Here is a 23,725-nt window from a genome sequence, read left to right as displayed (position 1 = left end):
TCTGGTCCCGCTCCAGCCCCTCAATCTCTTTCCTCAACTGAGGGGCCCAGAACTGAACACAACACTCAAGGTGTGGCCTCCCCAAGGCAGAGTCCAGGGGAAGGGTCACTGCCCTGGGCCTGCTGGCCACGCTATTCCTGATCCAGGCCAGGATCCCACTGGCCTTCCCGGCTCCCTGGGCACACTCTGGCTCATGTTCACCCTCCTTCCAATCCAACCCCCCGAGTCTCTTTCCCCCTCGCTGCTCTCCAGCCACACTCCCCGCCCGCTCCGCGTGGGCGGGGCCAGACGGAGCGACAGGCGCCGCAGCCAATGGGAGCGCGGGGAGCACGCCGCCCAGCCAATGAGAACGCGTCTGCTCCCGTCCCGCACCTCCCCACCGGTGCCCTCAGCGGGCGGAGCGACAGGCACGACAGCCAATGGAAAGGCGCCTGGCGCGGCGATGGGCCAATGAGCGCGCTCGGAGTGTTCTAGAAGGGGCGGGGCCCGGCGCGCCCGCCCCGCCCCGCCCGGCGCGCTCAGAGCGCGGCGCGGCCATGGCGGTGAAGGCGCTGAACCCCAAGGCGGAGGTGGCTCGGGCCCAGGCCGCGCTGGCCGTGAACATCAGCGCGGCCCGCGGGCTGCAGGACGTGCTGCGGACCAACCTGGGCCCCAAGGGCACCATGAAGATGTGAGGGAGCCCCCGCGCCCCCCGCCGCGGGTGGGGTTGGGTGGGGAGTGAGGGCGCACGGCCTGAGGGGAGGCGTGAGGGGAGAGGGAGGCGGAGGAGGCTCGGAGGGGCCGGGGTGTGCGGGGGGGAGCGGAGCGAAGGCGGTGCGGGCGGGAGGGGTGGATTGATGGGTGAATGGATGGATGAATGGGCGGGGAGGGAGCGGTGCGGGCCCTTGGCCGCCCACGTGTGCCGGGCCCGGGGCGCTGCTCACCCCCCGGTGCCTCCCGCAGGCTCGTGTCGGGGGCCGGAGACATCAAGCTGACCAAAGATGGCAACGTCCTGCTGCAGGAAATGGTGAGCTGGTGCTGATCTCTCCGCTGTGGGATTTAGGGAGGCAGGAGCCTTCTGGAAGTGCCAGTGAGGGCCTGAGGCTGAGGGGGCTCCACGACCATCACTGCCCTTGGCTGCCTTGAGAGCAAATTGTCCCTTGGGAGGAAGGTAGAGAAGTAAGGGAAGGTTAAATGGGTTTTCTAATGCTAGAGGTAGTACTGTAAAGAAAATAACCATATAAAGCTGAACAGCACCATAAATGGCCCCACTGGGTTTTATCTCACTGCAGGACAGTTACACAGCACGGAGCTTTTCAAATGTGGATGCTGTTGTAGGTTCACAGGCCTCTAACCTGTTAAAACACTCTTCAGTCAGCCCTCGGTGATGCCAAGGGATGTGTGTGTGCCTTGTGTGAAAGGACTGACTGCTCTGAGTAACTGAAGTTGTGCAGAGTGGACACAGGCACGGTGCTCACAGCTCCAACACCACCACATGTGCTGCTCAGCAGAGGAACTGGAAGGAAACAAACTCACTGAATGTTCTTTAGTTTCATAATAAGGGGTAAAATAAACAGCCAAAGGAGGAGTAAATGAGTTTGGGTGTGTGATCCTGCAGGGATTGCTAAATTAGCTCCAAACATCATGCCAGGAGCAGCTCGGATGTGATGGTGATGAATCCTTTCTCTGTCAGGCTCTCAGTGAGCTGAGCACTAGTTTGGCTCAACATTTTGTGTATAGATTCATAATCTGAAGGAGGAGATAGTGTTACATGGGTAAATTTAATCAAATTACTATCAAGAGTGACTGTTAAATGATGTTATTACTTGAAACATGTTGAATTGACATAAATCATTGAAACACCACCTAGTCCTTAAATACTTTCCTTAGCTGATCTCAGATTGTTGCTTCCTGTACCAGTGCAGTGAGACTTCCTGCTCAGTTTCTTATTTTTCTCTAGCAAATCCAACACCCCACGGCCTCCTTGATAGCAAAAGTAGCAACAGCACAAGATGACATCACTGGAGATGGCACCACCTCCAACGTGCTGATCATCGGGGAGCTCCTCAAGCAGGCAGATCTCTATATTTCTGAGGTGTGTGTGCAGTGTTTGTTGCAGGGAAAAGCATCACTGAGACCCTGCAGCTTGTTTGGTTTAATGTTTAATGCAAATGAAAGGTGAATGTGGATTTCTGCTTAAAATGAATATCAGTTGGTTAAAACTTGGCTGTAATAATGCCAAGGTCAGGGGTTCAATCCCCTGTGTGGGTCACTGACTTAAGAGTTGGACTGGATGATCCTTGTGGGTCCCTTCCAGCTCAGAACAGTCTCTATTACAGAGGTTGTGAAAAGGGAAAAGCTGGAGAGGAGGCCTTAAGACTTGTGGATACTGTAACCTCTAATAAGGTTTTGTTTGATAACCTGCTGTTACTTTGTTTTGTGTGAGTTAAAACTTGATGTTTATAAAAGGAGATGAGGGCAAGTGTTTGGGTATTGCAGGTTGAGAGTGGACATTCATATTGCACAGTGAACACCCAAGTGTGCTTTGTAGTTCCCTTGGTTTCAGTTCTGTGCTAGAATAATCTGTACTTTTCCTCTGCATTGAAAGGATTTGCATTCCTTTCATATGTATTCAGAAGGACAGAACACCTTGTCTTTGTAGCTTGGATATTCCCAGTGCTTTGCCAGTACCTGGAATATTGAAACCACAGCTTCTGTTTTTGAAAAAGTACCATTTTATCTTCAATTGTCTGATGATTTCTCTTCTCTTGCATTAGGGTTTGCACCCTAGAATAGTAGCAGAAGGATTTGAGATTGCAAAGGAAAAAGCACTTGAAGTTTTGGAGCAGGTCAAAGTAACCAAGGAGATGGACAGGGAGACCCTCATAGATGTTGCCAGGACATCCCTCCGTACTAAAGTTCATGCTGAGCTTGCTGACATCCTGACAGAGGTGAGTGTCTCCCCTGCCTCTTGGTGTGAAGAGGTCCAGGCACTCAGTGCTGGGGTTATTACTGGAGTGAAATGTGGGTGGAAAGCTGTGAACTTGCACTTTGGAAGACTAATGGTCACCTTGGGGCTTTTTTCCCTCTCCCCTCCATTGCAGGCAGTCGTAGATTCCGTTTTGACAGTCAGGAAACCAGATGAGCCCATTGACCTCTACATGGTGGAGATCATGGAGATGAAGCACAAATCAGAGACTGACACAACGTGAGTCCTGAGTATCCCTGAGCTTCAGTTCAGTGCTGCCCTGGTGTCTGAGCTATCTGGGGGGGGGTTTGGTTCCTTTACAGGAGAACTTGAGGAGAACCACTGAGAAAACACTGGGGAAGGGCCAAAAGAAAGGCAGAAATAGAGATTTCAGCCATAAATATCTCAACAGCAGAAGTTTGTCAGTCACTGAACTTGATTCCCTGATGAAATTTTTGAATAGCAGAGAGTAACTCTGGTTTAAGTTTTAACACAACAGCGCTGCATAAAGACTTTTTACTTTAATAACCATGTCTGTGGCTTGGTTATGCTTTAGGTTTATGAAGAACAAAATGGTACTTGATAAAGGGAAGCTGGATTGTGGTGGTCTAGTTGGATATTGCACAGGCTTTCTCTGTACCTCAGTGGCATGGCTGAATTCTGCACTAGCTCTGCTCAGTAGCTGGTGCAGTCAGACACCATGCCAGAGCAAATTCCTTTTTCACTCTGCTTGGTGTGCTTTTCCTATGGGAATGGGCATGCCCTTGGAAGGGGAATACAGAATCCCTGTTTGCTCCCAACACAAGTGCACAGACAGTTGTGTTGGAGCAGTTCCTCTGTCAGTTCTCTGGCCAGCCTGCACTTCCATGAATTGCATGTATTTTTATGCATCCATTGACACACAAAATGGTTTTTACTCTTCCAGGCTGATCAGGGGGCTGGTTCTGGATCATGGTGCTCGCCATCCTGACATGAAGAAGAGAGTGGAAGATGCTTATATTCTGACTTGCAATGTGTCTCTGGAGTATGAGAAAACGTGAGTACACGGCAGGGAGGTGAGGAGCAGGAAATGCTCATGTCCTAAAGACTCTCTATCAACTTGTGCTTCAGTCTCAACCAAAAGGACTGCACAGGAGTGGAAGGTGAAAGGGAAGAGGTGATGCCCCTCCTGCAGCCCTTTTGGAAAAGGGAAGGTGATGGATGAAAAAATGTCTGTGACAGGCAGAGCTTCGTAGAGTTTTTTATTTTATTGTTTCATTGAGTAAAGGCTGAAAGTCCTTCTTTTCTTGGACATAATTTGATATTCTACAGCAAACATAAATACACTTCAGAGTTCTCTCAGTTTCAAGTATTTCTTGTAGTGGAAAAACTATACTAAAGAGAAAGAACAGCAGTGTTGGGTTGGGGTAGTCTTGTTATTTTGTTTTGATTTCTTTAGAGTGTTGCTGAAAGGATCAGTCCTCGTGCTTAAGTTTATTTCCAGAGCAGAGAGCATAGTTTTCTTACTGCTTTTTTTTGTTTTTCTCCTTCAGAGAGGTGAGCTCTGGATTCTTCTATAAAAGTGCTGAAGAGAGGGAGAAGTTGGTGAAAGCAGAAAGAAAGTTCATTGAAGACAGAGTGAAAAAAATCATAGACTTGAAAAGAAAAGTCTGTGGTGATTCAGATAAAGGATTTGTTGTGATCAACCAGAAGGTGAGATTAATTAATTAATTCCTTGGCAAGCCGTGTGCTGTTTGACTGGGTACAGAAATGGCTGAATTTAGGCTTCTGAATTGGTGTGTGGGCCTCGAGGCAGACCCTACTCAGTGTCAGAGAGAGGTTTTTTAGGTTTTTCTTTATCCTGATGGTCACTTTGTTTCCAGGGAATCGACCCATTTTCCTTGGATGCGCTTGCCAAAGAAGGAATAGTTGCTTTGCGGAGAGCTAAAAGGAGGAACATGGAGAGGTCAGTTCCTGGGGAGAACAGAGGGTGAAACAACCTGCTCTTCCAAACTGGAACAGTGAGTCAAGCCTGGCTTAAATCCACCTTTAAGGACTTGGACTAAAATGTCCACTTCAGTCTATCCAGCTCTTCCTGGTGTAACTCGGGGTGGTTTGTACACACTGTAGGAAGGTCAGTTCAGCACGGTGGGTGATGGGGGAATTTGAGCCCTCAGTATGCTTCAAATGTAAGAGAGACCTAATTCTGCAAACTTACTTTTGTAAGAGCTCTTTCATGAACAGAAGCAAACTGTTCCAGGCCTAGGAAGTGGGTGGTGCAGGCTGCAATTCTGCCCTTATTTTAGTGACTTCAGGTTTTACTGCCCATGAAAGCAGGTGCTGAGCTGTGTGTGTTCTCTGCCAGGCTGACCCTGGCATGTGGTGGCACTGCCATGAACTCCGTGGAGGATCTCACTCCTGACTGCCTGGGACATGCAGGGCTTGTCTATGAGTACACCCTGGTGAGTACAACCAGTGTTGGCAGAGCTGTGTGGGTACTGAATTAATTAAAGGGTGGGGGCATTTCACATCCTCATGCCCACTTGGATTCTGGTGATGGGGCGGTCCTGTGGTGATGGGGCGGTCCTGTGGTGATGGGGCGGTCCTGTGGTGATGGGGCGGTCCTGTGGTGATGGGGCGGTCCTGTGGTCATGGGGCGGTCCTGTGGTCATGGGGCGGTCCTGTGGTCATGGGGCGGTCCTGTGGTCATGGGGCGGTCCTGTGGTGCTGGGGCGGTCCTGTGGTGCTGGGGCGGTCCTGTGGTGCTGGGGCGGTCCTGTGGTGATGGGGCGGTCCTGTGGTGCAAAGGAGAGCACTCTGGACTCCAAATTCCAAGGTCTTGAGCTTGAGTCTCAGTGGGACCGTCCCCTGGCAGTTCAACCCCTCCCTGCCATCCCATCCCGTCAGATCTCAGATGCTCAGCAGGGTCAGCCCTGGTCAGTACCGGGGGCTGTGACAGTCCCGAGGGCTTCCCTGTCACTGTCCAACCTCACTCTGCCGTGCCAGATGGACCTTGGGACTGAAACGGTGGGGCCAGTTCTGCTCATGCTGTGCCTCACCTGAACAATCCACTGCACAAGCTGGAAGGGCACAGAGCACACCCACGTGGGGAGAGCCCTGCCCAAAGCTTCGTTTGCCAAGTCTGGCCATACATACATACAAAAAGCTGACCCAAGTGCCTGACAGGAACACTCAAGGCTGTTTTTCCCAGGGTGAGGAGAAGTACACCTTCATTGAGAAGTGCGAGAACCCGCGCTCGGTGACGCTGCTCATCAGGGGCCCCAACAAGCACACGCTGACCCAGATCAAGGACGCGGTGCGGGACGGGCTGCGCGCCGTCAAGAACGCCATTGAGGATGGTGAGTGCTCTGCTGCTGAGGGGAGGAGCTGCTGTGGGGACTCTCATTACAAATCATGGAAGGCTGTAATCAGAAAAACAAACCCACGTTGGTGCTGGAATACCTGGAGTTTGTCTGCCAAAGGACAGCACATAGAATCATAGAATTGATTGGGTTGGAAAAGACCTCTGAGATCATCAAGTCCAACCCTTGATCCAACCCCACTGTGATCACCAGCCCAGGGCACTCTGTGCCCTGGGCTGGTGATCACAGTGGGGTTGGATCAAGACAGGGTGGATTCTCCCTCAGTGCCACATCCATTGAATCACAGAATCACAGAATTTATTGGGTTGAAAGAGACCTCTGAGATCATCAAGTCCAACCCTTGGTCCAACTCCAGTCCCTTTACCAGATCATGGCACTCAGTGCCACGACCAAGCTCAGTTTGAAAACCTCCAGGGATGGGGAATCCACCCCCTCTCTGGGCAGCCCATTCCAATGCCTGAGCACTCTCTCTGCAAAGAATTTGTTTCTGCTCTCCAACTTCAGTTTCCCCTGGCAGAGCTTGAGCCCATCGTGCCCCCTTGCCCTATTGCTGAGTGCCTGGGAGAAGAGACCAACCCCCACCTGGCCAGAACTTCCCTTCCCTGACCCACCACAGTCAGAGCCCCTGTGTGTTCCAGTTAGGGTTCTGCCACCTTGTTTACAAGGAGCTGCTAACTATAATCACTGACCTGCTCAGCCACAAGCTGTCCTTTTAAGAATGAATAGATCAAACTGCACTAAAAATGAGCTGTTTGAATTGCAATAGGCACTTGCTGTGGACTGACTGTCAAGTTTTCCCTTGCAGGGTGTGTGGTTCCAGGAGCAGGGGCACTGGAGGTGGCAGTAGCTAATGCTCTTGTTAAGCATAAACCCAGTGTGAAAGGAAGAGCCCAGCTTGGAGTTCAGGCTTTTGCTGATGCTCTGCTCATCATTCCTAAGGTACAAGGAGTTTGTGGATAAAGTCACTTTATAACATGTGCAGACCCATCGTTTTTTCTGCTTGAGGGCTCTTTTATTAACAACATGAAATGATGTCTCTGTTCTGCCAAAGGTTCTCGCTCAGAACTCCGGCTACGATCCCCAGGAGACTCTAGTGAAGGTTCAGACAGAGCATGTGGAATCAGGGCAGCTCACTGGGGTGGATCTGAACACTGGTAAGGACTTGCTGAACAATGGGGTGATGCTCCAGTAAGAACCTGTCTTGGCTCAGCTCTGAAGAACAAAGTTGCTCTGAATGCAGGAAGTTTTACCTTTGTTCATAAAAAGCTACACAAAAACCTTGGCAGGTGTCCTGTTGCTGCAGTTGGGTGTGTTGTACTTCAGAGCATTCTGGTTTGAGTTTTCTTGTGAAGATAAAGCAGATGGTAACACTGTGTTGGATGTAGAGAGTGATAGCAAATTTCAGACAGCAGAAAGTCTCACTTTGAGTTCTGTGGACTGGTTATTTATTGACTGTTCACTTCTCTTGTAGGGGAGCCAATGGTGGCTGCAGCAGCTGGAATCTGGGATAATTACAATGTCAAAAAGCAGCTGCTTCATTCATGGTAAGGGGTTTGCAGCATTTTCACTTTTAACAGCAATGGCTGTTGGATCATTTAATAAATCATAATGTGGAACTGAGATATCCCAGGCAGAGGAAACTGTCTTGGAAACAGAAATAACTTGAACTGTGTCAACGTTGCAATTCTAACAGTATTTATTTACTGCTTCTAGCACCGTGATTGCCAGCAACATCCTCTTGGTGGATGAAATCATGCGAGCTGGAATGTCCTCTCTGAAAGGCTGAGCTGGATCTGCCCTGGGCACAGTGACAGTGGCAGCTCCAGTGGAATGTCTCCAAGGAATCCACTGCTGGCCCAGTCCTTGGCCACAGTGCATTTCCCAGCAATGGAAGTTCCTCTGCCAAAAGGGGCAGCCCCTTTGGTAGACACGGCCACCCAAAATATGATCAACTTAATCAAAGATTTGGCTCTAAAAATGAGTTATTTATTTTTGATTTCACTGAAGTGTGTGGTGGCTGCAGTTCCTTTTATTTTTATCCAATAAACTGTTCTGTTCTGTGCTTTGTGAGTGTTGATTCTTTAAAACTTCACCTCCTTAATGTTCTGCTTTCAGCCTTCCCAGCACTCCTGATTTCTTTTTTTTGGGAATGCTGTGAAACTACTTCTCAAGGGTCTGCTGTGGGAATAGGGTGGGATCAGGCCTGGAATTCATTTAGTAAACAAAAAAAGCTGGATTAAGACAATAGTTTTGTACTTGCTTATGAATAAAACTGAGTTCATACTGCAGAATGGTTTGAAGTGGGTTGAAGGAAGGAGCTGTTCAAGGTTGTCACCCTTGTCACAGCTCAGGGGTGGATTTTTAACACTGGTACTGCTCCATTATTTATGGACAAGGAATGCCAGAGCAGGACTAGGCAGAGCTGCGACTTTAGTTGTGTTTGTGTGAGAACAGGCTCCTGCCCTCCTAAATATTTCCCTAATCCCAGCGCTGCCTTGTGTTAACGCACCACTCCGTCCTCACCCACGTGGTTGCTGAATGACTATGAAAGAAACCTTAAAAATCCAAAACACGCATCAACAACAAAAAACCCCAACTCAAACACCAAAGAAAGCGCCCCTTGCTTGCCTGGGTTGCGGGTGTGCCCCGTGCCAGGCGGCGAAATGCGCATTTCAGCCCCAGAGTGGTGTCGGTGCCGCGGACCTGCCCCTTCCCTGCACAGCGAACACGCACGTGGGGCCGCACCCGGAAGCGCTTCCCGAGCGCGCAGCACCTCCGGGTCGGAGCCAGCGGAGCCCGCGGGATGGCAGGGACGGTCGCGATAGTCGGGATGGCCGGGATGCTCCTGCTGTGCTGCGAAGCGCTGGGCGCTGCTCAGCGCGGTGAGAGCCGGCACCCCCCGCGCATCCTCCCCCGCTCCTTCCCGAGACGAAACGGGACTTACACTGTTTTAAACCCTGTTGCAAATCCCCTCCGGACTTTGCAGAAGCGCCGATCACAGTGGCTGCTGGAGTGCATCCCCACCTGGAGCGCATCCCCCCCTGGAGCGTATATCCCCTCTGGAGCGCATCCCCCCCTGGAGCGCATCCCCACCTAGAGTACATCCCTCCCTGGAGCGCATCCCCCCCCCCGGAGCGTATCCCCCCTCTGGAGCGCATCCCCCCTCTGGAGCGCATCCCCCCCTGGAGCGCATCCCCCCCTGGAGCGCATCCCTCCCTGGAGCGCATCCCCCCCTGGAGCGCATCCCTCTCCAGCCCTCGCGGGGATGCTCTGGCAGCAGCCGCGCTGTCCTGCCCGGTCGCGTTTAAAAATTTAACTTCTCCTCCTTGATCTCTTCCCCTGTAACCCCAGGGCAGGAGGAAGGGATGGTGCAGCTGCCCGGAGGGACGTTCCGGATGGGATCCGACTCCCCGGAGAGGAGAGGCGAGGAGAGCCCGGGCAGGGAGGTGGCGGTGGGACCGTTCGCTGTGGACAAACACCCCGTCACCAACAGGGACTTCAGGTGAGGGCGAAGGCGCTGCCCTCGGGGCGGCGGGGACGGCGCTGCCCTGGCTGTGGGTGCTCCTTTGGGGCTGGTTCCTGCGGGCCGAAAGCCAACGCTTGGATGCTCCCAAAAATGTGTCTGTCAGTAACAGGCCACCTCTACAAGTGCAAGCCAAAGCATCTTACCAGTGCACCTTGCAAGCATCTTTTTAAAATTATTCTTTCTTTTCCCTCCTTTCTTTCCCCTTCTTTTCTTCTCTTCCTCTTCCTTCTCATCCTCCTCTTTTTCCCCTTCTTTTTGTCCTTATTTTTCCTCTCCTCTTCTTCCTTTCCTTCTCCTTTTTCTCCTCCTTTTCTTCTCCTCCTCTTCTTTTCCTCTTCTTTCTTTTCACCTCCTCCCCTTTCTCCTCCTTTTCTTCTTCTCCTCCTCTTCTTTTCCTCTTCTTTCTTTTCACCTCCTCCCCTTCTTTTTCCCCTTCTTTCTTTTCTTCCTCTTTTCCTCCTGCTCCTCTATTTCTCTGCTGCTCCTCCTCCAAACACACTTTTTTTTGTGTATGTGCCTCTTTTTTACTGGTAGGGCTGTTTTGCTTCAGATTTCAGGCTCCTGTAGGTTGAATTCCCATTTGTAAACTCCAGCCCTCTCCATGAATTTTATTGAAGCCCTTGTACAGAGCACTAATGAATGCACTGGGGAAATGCCTTTGCTTGCCTGGCTGAGCCCTTGTTGGTTAAAAACACCTTCTTGCACCAGAAATGGCCCAGTAATGGCAATTATTTCAAATTAGGCAATGGGGAAACAAACAGGGTAGAACAGGGTGAGATTATTCAGTAGCATGTGACAGTTTTTTGCATTTGGGGGGCATTTAACCAATGGCAGCTGCAGATTTTATTGGCTTGTAAGGGATTTTTGTTCTCTGCAATTGTGACACTTTATGGGAAACCCGAGTGCAGGGTGAGTTTACCTGCACAGGTAACATAAAAATGATCAAATCTGTGAACATTGGATGGTTAAATCTGTTAAATCTGTATCAAACCATATGGAGCTGTGCTGGGGAGGACTCTCTGGGGCTGGGGTGTCTGTGGGTCATGTGTGAACTTGTTGCATGCACAAATCGCTGTGTTTGGTGGTGCAGCACTTGGAGATCTCTTACCCAGACACACCAGTGTGTTCTATTTATGCCAGGGAGTTTGTCAGAGAAAAGAAATACAAAACAGAAGCAGAAGCCTTTGGCTGGAGCTTTGTCTTTGAGGATTTCGTGTCTGAAGAGCTGAAAAAAAAAGTCACCCAAAAACTGGAGGTAAATCTGAGAGTTTCAGTAAATTTAAGAGTTTCAGTGATGATGGTTTTGCTTTTCCACTGAGGAACAGCTGCCTCTCAGGGCAGGAGGTGGCTCTTCTTGGGGTTTTCTTTAGTTTGGGGTTGTTCTGCTTTTGAACCTCAGAGGGTTGAGCTGGGGTTGATTCTGATGCTCCTCTGTTTGCATCCTCTGTGAGCACTGTCAGAGCTGCTCCAGGGAGCTGGGGGAGAGCAAGGCACGTTTCAAAGGACTCCAGTAATCAAACTGTAAAAGTTGAAAAACTAAACCAGCATGAGCCTCTTGATCTGTTTTCGCTTTTAAGGGCAGAGATGGGAAATCACCACCCAAATGCCTGGGATAACCCAGCTCAGACTGCAGCTCTGAGCCATCTGCAGACTGACCCACTGCTGTGGGATGGTGTCAGGGGGTGTCACTGGTTCAGGTGTCACCTTTAACTGGTGTCATTGCTTTTCCCAGTCGGCCCCGTGGTGGCTGCCCATCGAAAAGGCCTTTTGGAGACAGGTGAGTTAAAACCTGGTGTGGTGAATCCTCCCCATGCTGGGAGTACCTCTGGGGGTGTGTGTGTCAGTGTGTGTCAGTTTGTGTGTGTCAGTGTGTGCTAACCTCACCCACCAAAAATGGGGGGGAAACAGCCACTCTGCTGCCTTTTCCACCCCTTCATCTCCAATCTGCCTGCTGCAATTCCTCCCAGCCCTCAGGCCCTGGTTCCAGCATCAAGGACAGGCTGGATTACCCCGTGCTGCACGTGAGCTGGAATGATGCTCGGGAGTTCTGTGCCTGGAGAGGGAAGAGGCTCCCGACGGAGGAGGAGTGGGAATTTGCTGCCAGGGGAGGACTGGAGCGTATGTACCACAAGCTCTCACCTTTTTCCATGTTAGTTCCATCAGATCCAAACCTCCATGTTTTCAGAGGTTATTCTGAGGGGTGTTTGAACCACCTTTTTTGATCTATGATTCTAGTCCTAATGACAGTAATAATGCTGAAAGATAATTAAGCTGTTGCTGATTCCCATCTCTCCTCACTTCTTTGGTAGTGTCTGTAGGGATAGACCCACAGACTCTGTTCATATAATTATAAAACCAGTCATAAGTGTGACACAGCAGTAACAGGTGTCTTTTCCTCCTTGGCAGAAAGGCTTTATCCCTGGGGAAACAAGTTCCAGCCAAACCGTACAAATCTGTGGCAGGTGAGATCCTAAAACTCATCCCACCTGCACTGAGCTCTCCTGAGGTGCTGCTGAACTCAACCACTGCACTGGCTGTGGGGTCCTGGGAGAAGCAGTGTGGAGTTACTGCAGGGAACTGCAGCTCCTTCTGATGGGTTATCCAGAATATCTTTAGAGAGCAGGGTCACCCCAACCTCCCTGGAAAACCAGGATTTCAGTGCTTCTTAAAATTCATACATTAATCTATTTGAAAAGAGAGAGAACTTGGGAGAACTTCAGGTGGTTGATCTGTCTTGGCCAAAAATGCTGCGTAGCTTTGCAGTGGGTTGTTAATTGCCTAATTTAAGTGTAAGACAGCCCTGTGAAATGCAAGATTTCCTGTTGTTTCTGTGGTGGTTCTTTGCTCAGAGTGCTCTTTCTTCCCACAGGGTGATTTCCCACGAGGGGACACAGCTGAGGATGGTTATCACGGGGTCTCCCCAGTGACAGCATTCCCCCCTCAGAACAGCTACGGTATGAGGCATCCTCAGCCTGGTCTGGGCCATCTGCTTCCTAAATTAACACTAATTATAAAATCCTGTAGTTGTGGCAGAGCCTCAGGTGTGATGTGGGGTCACATCAGCACCTTGATGGAATAACCAGTTGGTTGATGTGCACCCAGTGCACTTCAATGCACTGAACCACCCCCTGCTTTTAATTAAAACTTGGTTATTTTGCAATTCAGTGGGATGTTCCTGAAAATCCTGAGCACATTGTTTGGAGGGCAGTGGCTGCTGGGCCCTCACACAGATGGGAAATGATGAGGCACATTAAAGGCTTAGTTGTAAACTGGGGTGAGTTTGTAAAGAGCTTCTGGTTCCCAGTCCCACCACTAAACCACACTCTTGCAGTGATGCTTTGAAAGTCGTGCCCCTTCTCATACTCCAAAGTGCTTTATGTGCTCTCAGAATCCTGACACAAACCCCTCTGTGCCTCAGGGCTCTATGACCTGCTGGGCAACACCTGGGAGTGGACGGCGTCGGAATTCCGGGCTCCGGGACAGCGATCCAGGCAGGGGGCTCAGCCCATGCAGGTCCTGAGAGGGGCCTCGTGGATCGACACTGCAGATGGTTCTGCCAACCACAGAGCTCGTGTTACCACCAGGTAGGTCTGGGCAAGGCCCAGGGACTGCTTTGCAGGGATTTCCTCTGGTTTGATTTGGAATGGGAGTTTGTTTTAGATCTTTATTCCCACTCAGTTTGTTTGAGAAGCAGTTGGGAGAACATACTGTAAAACTGCTAAAACTTCCTTTCTGTGAATCCATCCCTAACTGCTTCTCAAACTGTGTGTGCTTTCCATCGGGTGTTCAGAATTAAATGTTTTTCTTGAAGTGATTCAAGGGATGTGGAAGATGTTTCTGGTCTGTTACAGCAGGTTAAGTGATCTAAGTGTTAACTAGGAAGGGGTAATTTGGGGTTTCTTTTTCACTGTGAGAATGGGGAACACACCAGACTCAGCCTCTGACAACCTCAGCTTCCGCTGCGCTGCCGACATCCCGCCCGGCACAGCCCGGAAAAGCCGGACCAAACCCGAGCTCTGAGGGGTCACCTGGGAACACCTGAGGCATTTTCTCCTGTGGAGATGATCAGTAACCCCCAGCTGTCACTTTCCTGAAACCCTTTTGGTTTTAAAAATTAAAAATAAATACTTTCAGCTCAAACTCCTCAGCACTGGGATGTTTGGGCAGGAGCAGTGGTTGGGAATGGCAGGCAGGGGGTTGTCTTTAGTATCCTGTTGGTGTGGTGGATATTCCAGCTCTCCTTGTGTCCATTTTCAGTAAGCAAAGAGGTGCCAGTGTGTGGGACTGGGCCAGAGCCACTCTGACCTCCAGCCCCACCATGACCATTAGTGTGGGGCTCCCATGGGGGGCACATCCCTCCAAGGGGGATTCATCCATCACTCCCCATCCCCTTGGGAAGTCCCAGCTTTGTACCACCTGCTGAGCCTTCCCAGAAATAAAACAAGGCACCTTTATTGACCCTTGAGCAGTGACAAAATAATGTGTTTGCTTGTTTCTAAGTGCACAGATGACACAAACCAGTGACCCACATTTCCTGAGTGTTACAACCAGCACAAAAGGTACAAACTGTCTGTGCACGAGCTCTGCACCAAACCCGATGGGATGGGGAGCCCTAAGCACATGAGGGGGCAAGGATACCACTCAGGCCACTGCTCATTCCTCCTGCACCTCTGACTGTCCCAAAAGGGTCCCGCCCTGGTGCCAGGCTTTGCCCAGGGCTGATCCTCATTGGGAGCTGCAGCTGGTTATGGCTCTATTAAAAGAGATGCCTTTTCCAAACCTGTTCTTACAGTGGGACACACCCCAGGGGCAAATCACAGCCATCTGCTGGGTTTGCATTTGCACCTGACCCAAGGCCAGCAAAAAGAAGAGAAAAAGAAAAGAAACCACCCCTTTGTTTTCCAAGATTTTACTCGCCTATCCTGAGCCCCAGCAGGGGCTGGCTCAGCAGCGCTCAGAACAGCCCCTCCTCGGCTGCCAGCGTGAGCAGGATGGCCTTGCAGGTGTTCTCGAAGAGGGCAGCCCTGTTCTGGGCCTCCCCCTTCTTCACCCAGTGCCGGTATGTCCTGAAGGCACAGGCGTCGATGAGTTTGCGGACGGGCTTGAGGGCGTAGGGGTCGCGCAGCACCAGCTCCCTGGTCACCGCCTTGGAGTGCCGGTACTGGTAGTAAATGCGCACCGAGGCCAGCACGGTCAGGCAGATCACCTGCAGCACAGGGAACAGGCTGCAATTCCCGGCGCTCCCACAGTGTGTCCGTGTGGAGGAGAGGGGGGGCAGCCTGGCTCCTGGCACAGGAGTGGGTCCATGTGGGGCTGTGCCCAGGGTTGTGCCAGGGAATCACAGAATCACAGCGTGGTTTGGGTTGGAAGGGCCCTTAAAGCCCAACTCGTTCCAACCCCCTGCCAAGGGCAGGGACACCTTCCACCAGCCCAGGGTGCTCCAAGCCCTGTCAACCTGGCCTTGGACACTTCCAGGGATGGGGCAGCCACAGCTTCTGTGAGCAACCTGTGCCAGGGCCTGCCCACCCTGCCCTCTGGCAGTGGGAAGCCATTCCCCCTTGTCCTGTCCTTCCAGGCCCTTGTCTCAAGTCCCTCTCCAGCTCTCTCGGAGCCCCTTCAGCTACTGGAAGGGGCTCTAAGTTCTCCCCAAATCCTTCTCTTCTCCAGGCTGAACAACCCCAGCATTTTTAGTAAGTTGTTTTTTGGAGGTGAGAGGCAATTTTCCCCTTCTCTTATTTACCTCTCTGCTGTGAAAAATCCCTTAGGAAGAACAGAAAGCAAGCACAGTAGTGCTTGGAGAGGGGTTTCCACTCAGCGTCCTGCCATACCCCAGGTCCATTAGCCTTGCTGAACTCCTCAGTTTCTCCTGGCTCAGCTGGGAAACCCATCCATCCTCCTGCTGGCTCAGCTGGGAAATCCATCCACGCTCCTGCTGGCTCAGCTGGGAAACCCATGCATGCCCCTGCTGGCTCCTGCAGCTCCCAGGCTCCTCCTCACCTTGAATTTGCGGAAGGGGCTGAAGTGCCGCACCTCCTCCACGTCGTACTGCTGGAAGAAGGGATGTGCCAGCGCCTCTCCCGCCGTGTAGCGCTGCCGGGGATCCACCACCAGGAACCGGGAGATCTGCAGGGGGACACCCACACGTACCCCAGGGCTCTGCAGCCCCTCTCCCCGCTCCAATGTTCCCCATCCCGAGCACATACCAGGTCCTTGACGGTGTCCGAGCGGTCGTCCCACTCCGGGGAGCCGAACTGGTAGTCCCCGTTCATGATCATCCGCAGCATCAGCATCTGCTTGCGGTGCCAGAAGGGAGGGGACCCGGCCAGCAAGGTGTACATGATCACCCCGGTGCTCCACCTGTGGGCAGCCCACACGGAGCCTCCAGCCCTCCATGTGGCACCCCAGGGGTGGCCACAGGTGCCCTTGCCTCCCTGGGAAACCAGGAGGAAAGTGCCCTGGTGGTGTCGGTGAGGGAGGCTGAGCTGCTGCTGAGGCTCATTAACCCTGATGGGTAATGAGGAGCAGGGGCTGCCCTGATGCTGAGGAGGAGGCTGAGTTGAGCTGATGTGCAGTTGGTCCCTGAATGCTGCAGGAGGAAGCTGTGACATGGAGGTATTTGCCTGACTTGGGTTTTTTAGGGGAGGGAGAAGATGTGGGAAGGTGGGATATGGTGGTGCCAGCAGGGATGCTCTGGAGTTACTGAGCTTGGGCTGTGGTGTGCAAAGTGACCATGGGTATTAAAACTGGAAAGGGGCTGAAACGCCCTGGTGTGTTTCAAGTGGTTGGTTGAAACCTGAGGACCTGAGCTTGAAGCCACCAGAGATGGCAGCAAAGTTGCTGTGGGGCTCTGGCAGGCTGTCCTCAGCTGGCTGCTCTCCCAGGGGCTGCCTCAGATTCATGGATGTTTAAACAAGGTGTGTATCTGTGTCTTGGAGCTCAGCTGAGTTGATTTTTCTGAGCAGAAACTGTTACTTTCCCTCCTCCCTTATGGGGCAAAGTGGGGAGATGCTGCTTCTCCCCCTGCTCTGTTCCTGAGCCCCCTGGTCACCAGGACAGCCTCTCACAGCTGCCAACGTCTTGGTGCAGCATTTAACTCTTTCCAAACACTCAAATGGGTGTCCATTGGCACAAGTCTGGCTGTGCCTCAAACCACGTGTGTTTTGGGGACAGCCCAAGGGTGAGGTGTGGGGCAGCATCTCACTCACATATCGACCTCCTTCCCGTAGCCTTGGTGCTCGTCATCCATGGAGCACTGCAGGATCTCGGGGGCCAGGTATCCAGGTGTGCCACAGATCTCTGCAGGGACAGAGCACAGCATCCCCCCCTGAGCCACCCAGGGGGTTTGTACCATCCCCACCCACCCCCGAGCAGTCAGTGAGGGGGAATTGGATCCCAGGTGGGATCTTTGTGGTGATGGTGCAACTGCAACTCGGTGGTGACTTTCCTTGGTCAGCTCTAGTGGTTAAAAAGTGAGTGAACAGAGTGATGGGGATGCTGGTGGGAGGGGATGCCTGTGGTTCTTTGCAGGGAGGAGTTGGGGGGAAAAAAACTTAATGCTGGGCAGTAAGTAGACAGGGTAATGAGGATCAACGGGAGGAAAAAAGAAATGGAAAGAATAGGATGGTTTTCCTAAGGGGCAGCAACTTTTTCATGGCAAGGAGAGCAGTGTGGAGGCTGAGGGCAAGCAGAACTCCTGTGTGAGCAGGAGAGCACCCCAAGGCCAGCACCAATGTGCACCCATGGCAGAGAGACTGGCCCAGGGAGACAGTGGGGCTGGGAAAACACTGACTGCCATGGGCACTGCAACCACCCTCACCTCACTATCCTCCTACCTTTGAGCTTCTCATTCTCATTCAGCTGGCAGGAGAAGCCAAAGTCTGTCAGCTTAATGTTCATGTCATCATCCAGGAGGATGTTTTCTGGCTTCAGGTCCCGGTGGACGATGTTGATGGAGTGCAGGTACTGGATCACCTCCAGCAGCGCTCGCATGATCTTCCTGGGGTGGGTGACAACACGTGTCTTGTCCCAAATGCCCACTGGCACCACACTCCCACGGGTGGGACAGGGGCAGGAGCACAGCCTGGGTGCTGTTTTGCCCGTGGGTTGTCCCTCAAACCTGCACTCTGCTTTTGCAGTGTGATTTTCAGCCACCTGCATCTGGCCTTACCTGGTTTCCTTCTCACTCAAGGTGACTTTCTCAGTCAGGTAGTCAAAGAGCTCCCCTCTCTTCATCCTGTACAAGGGAGAGGAAACAGTCAGGCAGTGGCTGAACTACAACAGCAAACTGGGGGAGGATGGCCTAGGGGGTCACTGCCCTTAACAGCCCAGGGCACCCACTGCACAAAATAACCAGCTGACTGGTTTGTAGAAAGGGGTAAAAATGCCTTTATATATTGCTGTAAAACATGAGGCAGGAGGAGAAAAGGCTGTGCCTGGAGAGGGCAGGTTTTGGATAGAATCACAGAATTGTTAAGGTCAGAAAGGACCTTTAAGATTATCAAATCCAACCATCAAAGATGGGACAGGGACGGGGCTTTCCCAGTGCCATCCCCCTCCACTGACATCCATCCTGCTGCCCTGGCATCAGGAGCTGTGGCATCACAGACACCCTGGTCCCACTGAGCATATAAATAACCCACAGGGAGGCATAACAGCTCCCACCAAATGTTACAGGGAAACCTGAGCTGCTGATGGAGGGGAACTGCCAGTGGCAAGGCTGCAGTGAGCTGTTTCATTTCTACCTTAAGCAAGAGCTGATTGTGCCCCAGCTTTGCCCTGCCTGGGCCATAAAAAGCTGGGGCCAGTCTGCAGAGAGGGAGCAGGCCTGGGGTGCTGAACAAGCTGATACTTACAGGTCAAACACCAAGAAGAAGAAGGTGCTGGATTCATAGCTGTCCTTCAGCTGGACTGCAATAAAACACAGTGGCTGTGAGCACAGTGAATAGCATGTTCCTGCCCATTAATGGGGTAAAAATTGCTGATTTAATAGCTAATTAAATTAATGAGGAGTTGATTTGCACTAGTGCTTTTTTTGGGAAGCAACATGGGCACTGCTGGTCCATGTGTGGAGTCAGAGGTGCCCTGCACTGCGTTAGGACCATCAGAACTCTGACCCTCCAGGGACTTCACCCCAAAAACCCCTTCCTGGGGCCACAATGGAGAATAACCAGGCAGAAAACCCCTTTGCCTGATGCTCAGGGCCTGACTTACTGACGTTGGGGTGGCCCGAGACCTTGCGCAGGATGTCGATCTCCTTGGTGGTGGCCTCGCGCAGCTCCTGCACCTCCTTGGGGGAGATGTTTCCCGCCGTGATGTCGATGATCTTCACTGCATATTCCTGCCTCGTGGTTTTGTGGATGCACCGGCGGACGACGCTGCTCACCCCCCTGCCAGGGACAACACAGCCAAGATGGGGCTCCCACCTTCCTCCCCACCCAGCCTGACCTCATGGCCGTGCCATCAACACCTCGGCTGGTTGGTATTTTCATGCACGAGCGGGTCTCGCTCTGTCACCCTGTCTCGGTGGGACAGAAGGTTTTGAGCTGATGGAAAGTGCTGTTCCAGGCTATTTTTAGCCCCATGCTGCTGTGGGGCCTGTTTGTATCAGATTCCCAGGGAACACTGTTCCTTTTGGGTGCTGGAGTATGTGAAACCAAAACAAGCTGTTTGCCAAGAACGAGCTTTACCTGCCCAAAACCTCCTTCGGCTCATATTTTTCATAAAACTCCTGGGATGAGCTCCAGTCTGGTAGTTCCTCTTCCTTGGTCATCTCTGGCTCTGATCTGGCAGCACTCTGGGCTTGTCTGCAGGCAGAAAGGGGCTGCAAGGAGAAAAGGGTGAGGATGGTCATTCACTCTCCCCAGGGCTGGGATGCTCCAACCCTTCTGGAGGAGAAAATACTGAGGAGGAAGGAGAAGGATGATCCTGGACCAAAGATGAAAGGGGTTATTTTTTTGGTTGGAAAAGCAAAGCTTTGCCCTGGGGGCACTGAGGAGATTCCACTGGATTCCCCCATAGCCTGGGTGTCCCAAGGGGCAGACCCAGCCTGGCTGCAGCACCTCAGAACCTCATCCCTTCCCCACACTCAGCTCACAGGACAAGTAGCAGCCTCCAGAAACATCACCCCATGCCAACACCACCAAAGTCCCTTGCCAAGTGATGCAATCTGCCTTTTTTTCTTTTATTTCATTTTTTTCCTCTATTATTTTAAGATGATAAAGTTACCTTTGCCTAAGGAGGAAAAAATAGTGTTTAAAAGGAAGGGGAAAGGACTAAGGTGGGGAAACAGATGGTGAGGGCCAGTGAAGCAGCATGAGGGGCTCAGGGGCCAGGGGGCAGGTGGGGGACTGGGTGCTGTGGGGTCAGTCAGGGCCAGGCCAGCATGAGGACAGCAGCTGAACAAGCTTCCTCAGCCACTCCTGTGCAGCTGCCAGCAGCCTCCAAAACTCCTGGAAGGCTCTTATCCCATTTCTGTTTCCTATTTCAGGGTTGGGGTTGTTTTGACATGTGCTGCAGTTGCTAAAGGCAGTGTGACAGTACTGTGGGGGGCAGAGGGAAAACAACCAGCACTCCTGATTCCAAATTTTTACTGGCTCTTCCCTTTAAGCCCCAGGAACTGGACCAATGTTTTCAGCTTGTTTCTGTGCCCATACACAGAGTCCAAGCAGTTAGGATGGCAGCTCTTAGAAACCTGGGCAGCAAAATTGTCCCTTTGGGGTGACAGTTGCTGGGGAAGGGACAGAGGTGGGCAGAGGATGCCCAGTACTGCAGGCTTTCCTTTGCTCCCCTCTCCGAGGTGCCAATAACTTTGCCAGGGCACTGACATCTCTGAGTACATTTAAATCTCATTATCAGTGTGAGTCTGTCCTGACCTGGTTGTAAGGACCGATGGGGTGTTTTGGGTGCCTGGCTGCTGCTGCTGCTGGGAGGGATGTCTCACATGGGATGGAGCATTCCTGAACAGCCAGGAGTTTGATTTAATTGATAAAATTTCAGCTGTTGGAAATACTGTAAGCAACGCCAGACCAACTGGAATTATAAATGACATTCATTAAAGTAAACTAAAAATAAGAGGAACTGGACTCCACACAATCTATGAGATTCATAGAGAAGACATCTTATTACACAGAACCCAAGGTTAATACAGGGTTAGGACTACAGCTTATTGGCTAAAAGAGTTACACACCACCACAATGGATACTTCAGTTGGTTAAAACCTCTCTCTCACAAGTCCCATGTTTATATTATTTCATCCTGACTGTTTTCGTGCACCTGCAGAGTCTTGTGAATTCCTACTATGAGAATTCTTAGGGAGTAACCCTCCTCCCTGTCAGCCAGCAGCAGCTGAGCTCTTTGCTGCTTCTGGCTGATGGCTGAGTCTCACAGGGCTTTCTGTAGACCTGAATTGCTCACTTTTGATTCTACTTTAACAACAATGCACGAACAGGAAGTGGGGAAAATGAAGTATCTCTTAAGGTGGGGGAGAACCAGAAACTTCGATTATTTTTGAAGTGAAAAATGCAGATCCAGGGAGCTGGTGCTGTGGGGAAGGGCTGGGGGGCATTGGTGGGGCACGGCTGGGAGAAGCCTGGGATGTGGGAGGGGAGAGCAGGGGGGGTTTGTGCAGAACACCCTGGAATTACATAAGCAGCAGGGATAGGGCACTGATGGGACACGGCAAAGGGGGTCGGGGGGATTCTCTGTCTGCACGGGGAGGAGTCCGGTGGTCGCCTCGGTCCGTATTCCACAGCGAGCAAACCCCCGTCGGGATAGCTCTGGAAAGCTCAGGCTATCCCAGCCTTCAGCCCCGCAGCGAAGCTCCCCCTCCATCACACTCAGCCCCGCCAGAAGCGCCGTCCGGAGCGACTTTGGGCCGCGACCCTCCCGGAGGGAAATAGCGCTGAGAAGGGAGGAATTCCCGGGCTGCGACACCCGAAACCGAACCCAAAGCCAAACACAAACCCAACCCACACACACAGAGATACAAACACACACATAGAGACACAAACAGAGACAGACACACAGACAGAAACACACAGAAACACACAGATACAAACACAGACACAGACACACACACACAGACACACACACACAGACACACACACACACAGACACACACACACAGACAGAAACACACACACACAGACACACAGACAGACACACAGACAGAAACACACAGAAACACACAGATACAAACACAGAGACACAGACAGACACACACAGACAGAAACACAGACAGACACACAGACACACACACAAACGCACACACAACACTCATTATCACACACAGACACACACAGACAAACACACACAGACACACACACACACAGAAACACACAGACACATAGACAGACACACACACACACAAACGCAAACACACACACACACTCACACTCACACTCCGATCCCGGCCCGGCGGGTCGCGGCCTCACCTCACAGTGCCGGTTCCGGGCCTGGCGGCGGCGCTCGGAGCGCTCAAGGCCGGCGGGGCGGCAGCGGCAGCGGCAGCGAAGGGGCCGGGGCGGCGCAGGGTGACAGCGAAGGGGCCGGGGCGGCGCGGGGCGACAGCGAAGGGCGCCGGGCGGGCATGGCCGGGCAGGGGGAGCCGCGGGCCGGCCCCGCGTTAACCCGCGCCGCTCGCTCCGCCCGCGGGAGGGGCCGGGCCGGGAACGGGCACGGAGCCCTGCCCTGAATCCTGCACAGGGTATAACCCCCAGCACCGCCGCGGAGGGACCTCCTGAGCGCCGGCTGGTGAGTCAGGTTTGCTCGTGTGTGTATTTCTGACAAGCTCCCCAAAAGGCACATTAAGAGCTTTGATACAGGGACTCCTCAAGAAAATGGGTTTTATCCCTTCTCCATAAAATCATATGGTCTTTGCTAATTTTTAATCAGACCTGTACTAATTTTTATATTAATATTTGATTGTAGCTTGTACCCAAGTATTGTCAGTTCTCTTAACCAGGCATCGCTTCGAGGAATTTAACCCGGTAACTGTAAGATGAACTTTAAGAAATAAACCAAAATCCCTGTTTAGATTAAAGGCTAAAACTGTAAGAAAAATCAGAAAACCTGTCTAGGTTAGAGACTGAAGGTATAACATTGATCAGTTAAAAGGAAATACAAAGCTGCAGAGATGAGAGCAGCCCATTGGAGCTGTTCAGTCACCCCAAATATCCTGCCTGACTTTGGGGAGGGGGTTTCAGTTGTAACTCAGGATACAAACCTGGAGACATGAAAGTCTCATTGAACATGTTTTTGGTGGGGTTACCTCCATGTTCCCAGGGATGAATAAAAGGATTTCATTCTATTGGATTTGAATGTTTCTTAACTCCCCCTGGGAGACTCCACCTCCTCCTTGGACAACCTGTTCCAATGCCTGGCCACTCTAACAGTGACAAAAATTTCTATCTTATCAGATTTTCCTGGCTCAGTTTAAGGCCATTTCCTCTCTCTGTTTGGCCAAATTGGTTTTATTTCTGTTCCACTGGGGAGCTCCATCAGCAAAGCTGCTCATGACACCAGGACAGGCAGCTCTGTCCTTGTCCCCATGTGAGGTGACCCTTCCCCAGGAGTTGGACTCAATGATCCTCCTGGGTCCCTCCTAACTCAGTATAATTTAGGATTTTGAACACTAATTTAATCTTTTCCCTTCCAGCAACTGCAAGGGCTTTAGGAACAGGCAGAATATCCAACAGCACAACAGGAATTCAGGAAAAACAGGTCATGCTGTAAGATGTTTTTATCTAATTTTTTCATGTTTTTATCAGGAATTGCACTTTTCAGAGCAGGGTAACTCTGGGAGTGCACCTTATCCAGCATTACCAGAGAAGGGCAGGAGGGTGTTTACTCAGCAAGCTCCAAGGATTTAAGCAAGGCAGGAGCTGGCTGCTC

At 51.7% G+C, this 23,725-nt stretch overlaps 3 protein-coding genes and 2 non-coding genes across 5 annotated transcripts; 4 read left to right on the top strand and 1 right to left on the bottom strand.

Moving 5' to 3' along the window:
- The first annotated feature begins 511 nt into the window (after positions 1 to 511).
- On the top strand, positions 512 to 8,371 carry CCT6A (chaperonin containing TCP1 subunit 6A). The gene is made up of 14 exons (XM_071575214.1): positions 512 to 670; positions 943 to 1,006; positions 1,940 to 2,074; positions 2,757 to 2,930; positions 3,084 to 3,187; positions 3,873 to 3,983; positions 4,480 to 4,639; positions 4,810 to 4,892; positions 5,292 to 5,388; positions 6,138 to 6,285; positions 7,115 to 7,248; positions 7,361 to 7,463; positions 7,781 to 7,853; positions 8,023 to 8,371. Exons 1-14 carry the CDS (start codon positions 537 to 539, stop codon positions 8,093 to 8,095), a joined length of 1,593 nt encoding a protein of 530 aa, XP_071431315.1. The 5' UTR covers positions 512 to 536; the 3' UTR covers positions 8,096 to 8,371.
- On the top strand, positions 2,499 to 2,630 carry LOC139681778 (small nucleolar RNA SNORA22). The gene has a single exon (XR_011699555.1). It is a non-coding gene; the product is annotated as a small nucleolar RNA SNORA22 (small nucleolar RNA).
- Positions 3,595 to 3,730, top strand: LOC139681777 (small nucleolar RNA SNORA15). The gene has a single exon (XR_011699554.1). It is a non-coding gene; the product is annotated as a small nucleolar RNA SNORA15 (small nucleolar RNA).
- A 722-nt stretch (positions 8,372 to 9,093) lies between the features above and the next one.
- SUMF2 (sulfatase modifying factor 2) lies at positions 9,094 to 14,306 on the top strand. The gene is made up of 9 exons (XM_071575125.1): positions 9,094 to 9,191; positions 9,661 to 9,811; positions 10,976 to 11,090; positions 11,568 to 11,612; positions 11,803 to 11,953; positions 12,242 to 12,297; positions 12,705 to 12,789; positions 13,254 to 13,419; positions 13,750 to 14,306. Exons 1-9 carry the CDS (start codon positions 9,113 to 9,115, stop codon positions 13,853 to 13,855), a joined length of 954 nt encoding a protein of 317 aa, XP_071431226.1. The 5' UTR covers positions 9,094 to 9,112; the 3' UTR covers positions 13,856 to 14,306.
- On the bottom strand, positions 14,303 to 22,480 carry PHKG1 (phosphorylase kinase catalytic subunit gamma 1). The gene is made up of 10 exons (XM_071575123.1): positions 22,267 to 22,480; positions 19,522 to 19,655; positions 19,046 to 19,221; positions 18,688 to 18,742; positions 18,003 to 18,068; positions 17,668 to 17,831; positions 17,041 to 17,131; positions 16,039 to 16,192; positions 15,833 to 15,958; positions 14,303 to 15,041 (listed from the first exon to the last, which is right to left on the bottom strand). Exons 2-10 carry the CDS (start codon positions 19,602 to 19,604, stop codon positions 14,790 to 14,792), a joined length of 1,167 nt encoding a protein of 388 aa, XP_071431224.1. The 5' UTR covers positions 19,605 to 19,655; positions 22,267 to 22,480; the 3' UTR covers positions 14,303 to 14,789.
- Positions 22,481 to 23,725: the final 1,245 nt, after the last annotated feature.

Source organism: Pithys albifrons, chromosome 21 (genome assembly GCF_047495875.1).
Source record: "Pithys albifrons albifrons isolate INPA30051 chromosome 21, PitAlb_v1, whole genome shotgun sequence".
Taxonomy (NCBI): domain Eukaryota; kingdom Metazoa; phylum Chordata; class Aves; order Passeriformes; family Thamnophilidae; genus Pithys; species Pithys albifrons.
This window is presented reverse-complemented; position numbering and strand designations above follow the sequence as displayed.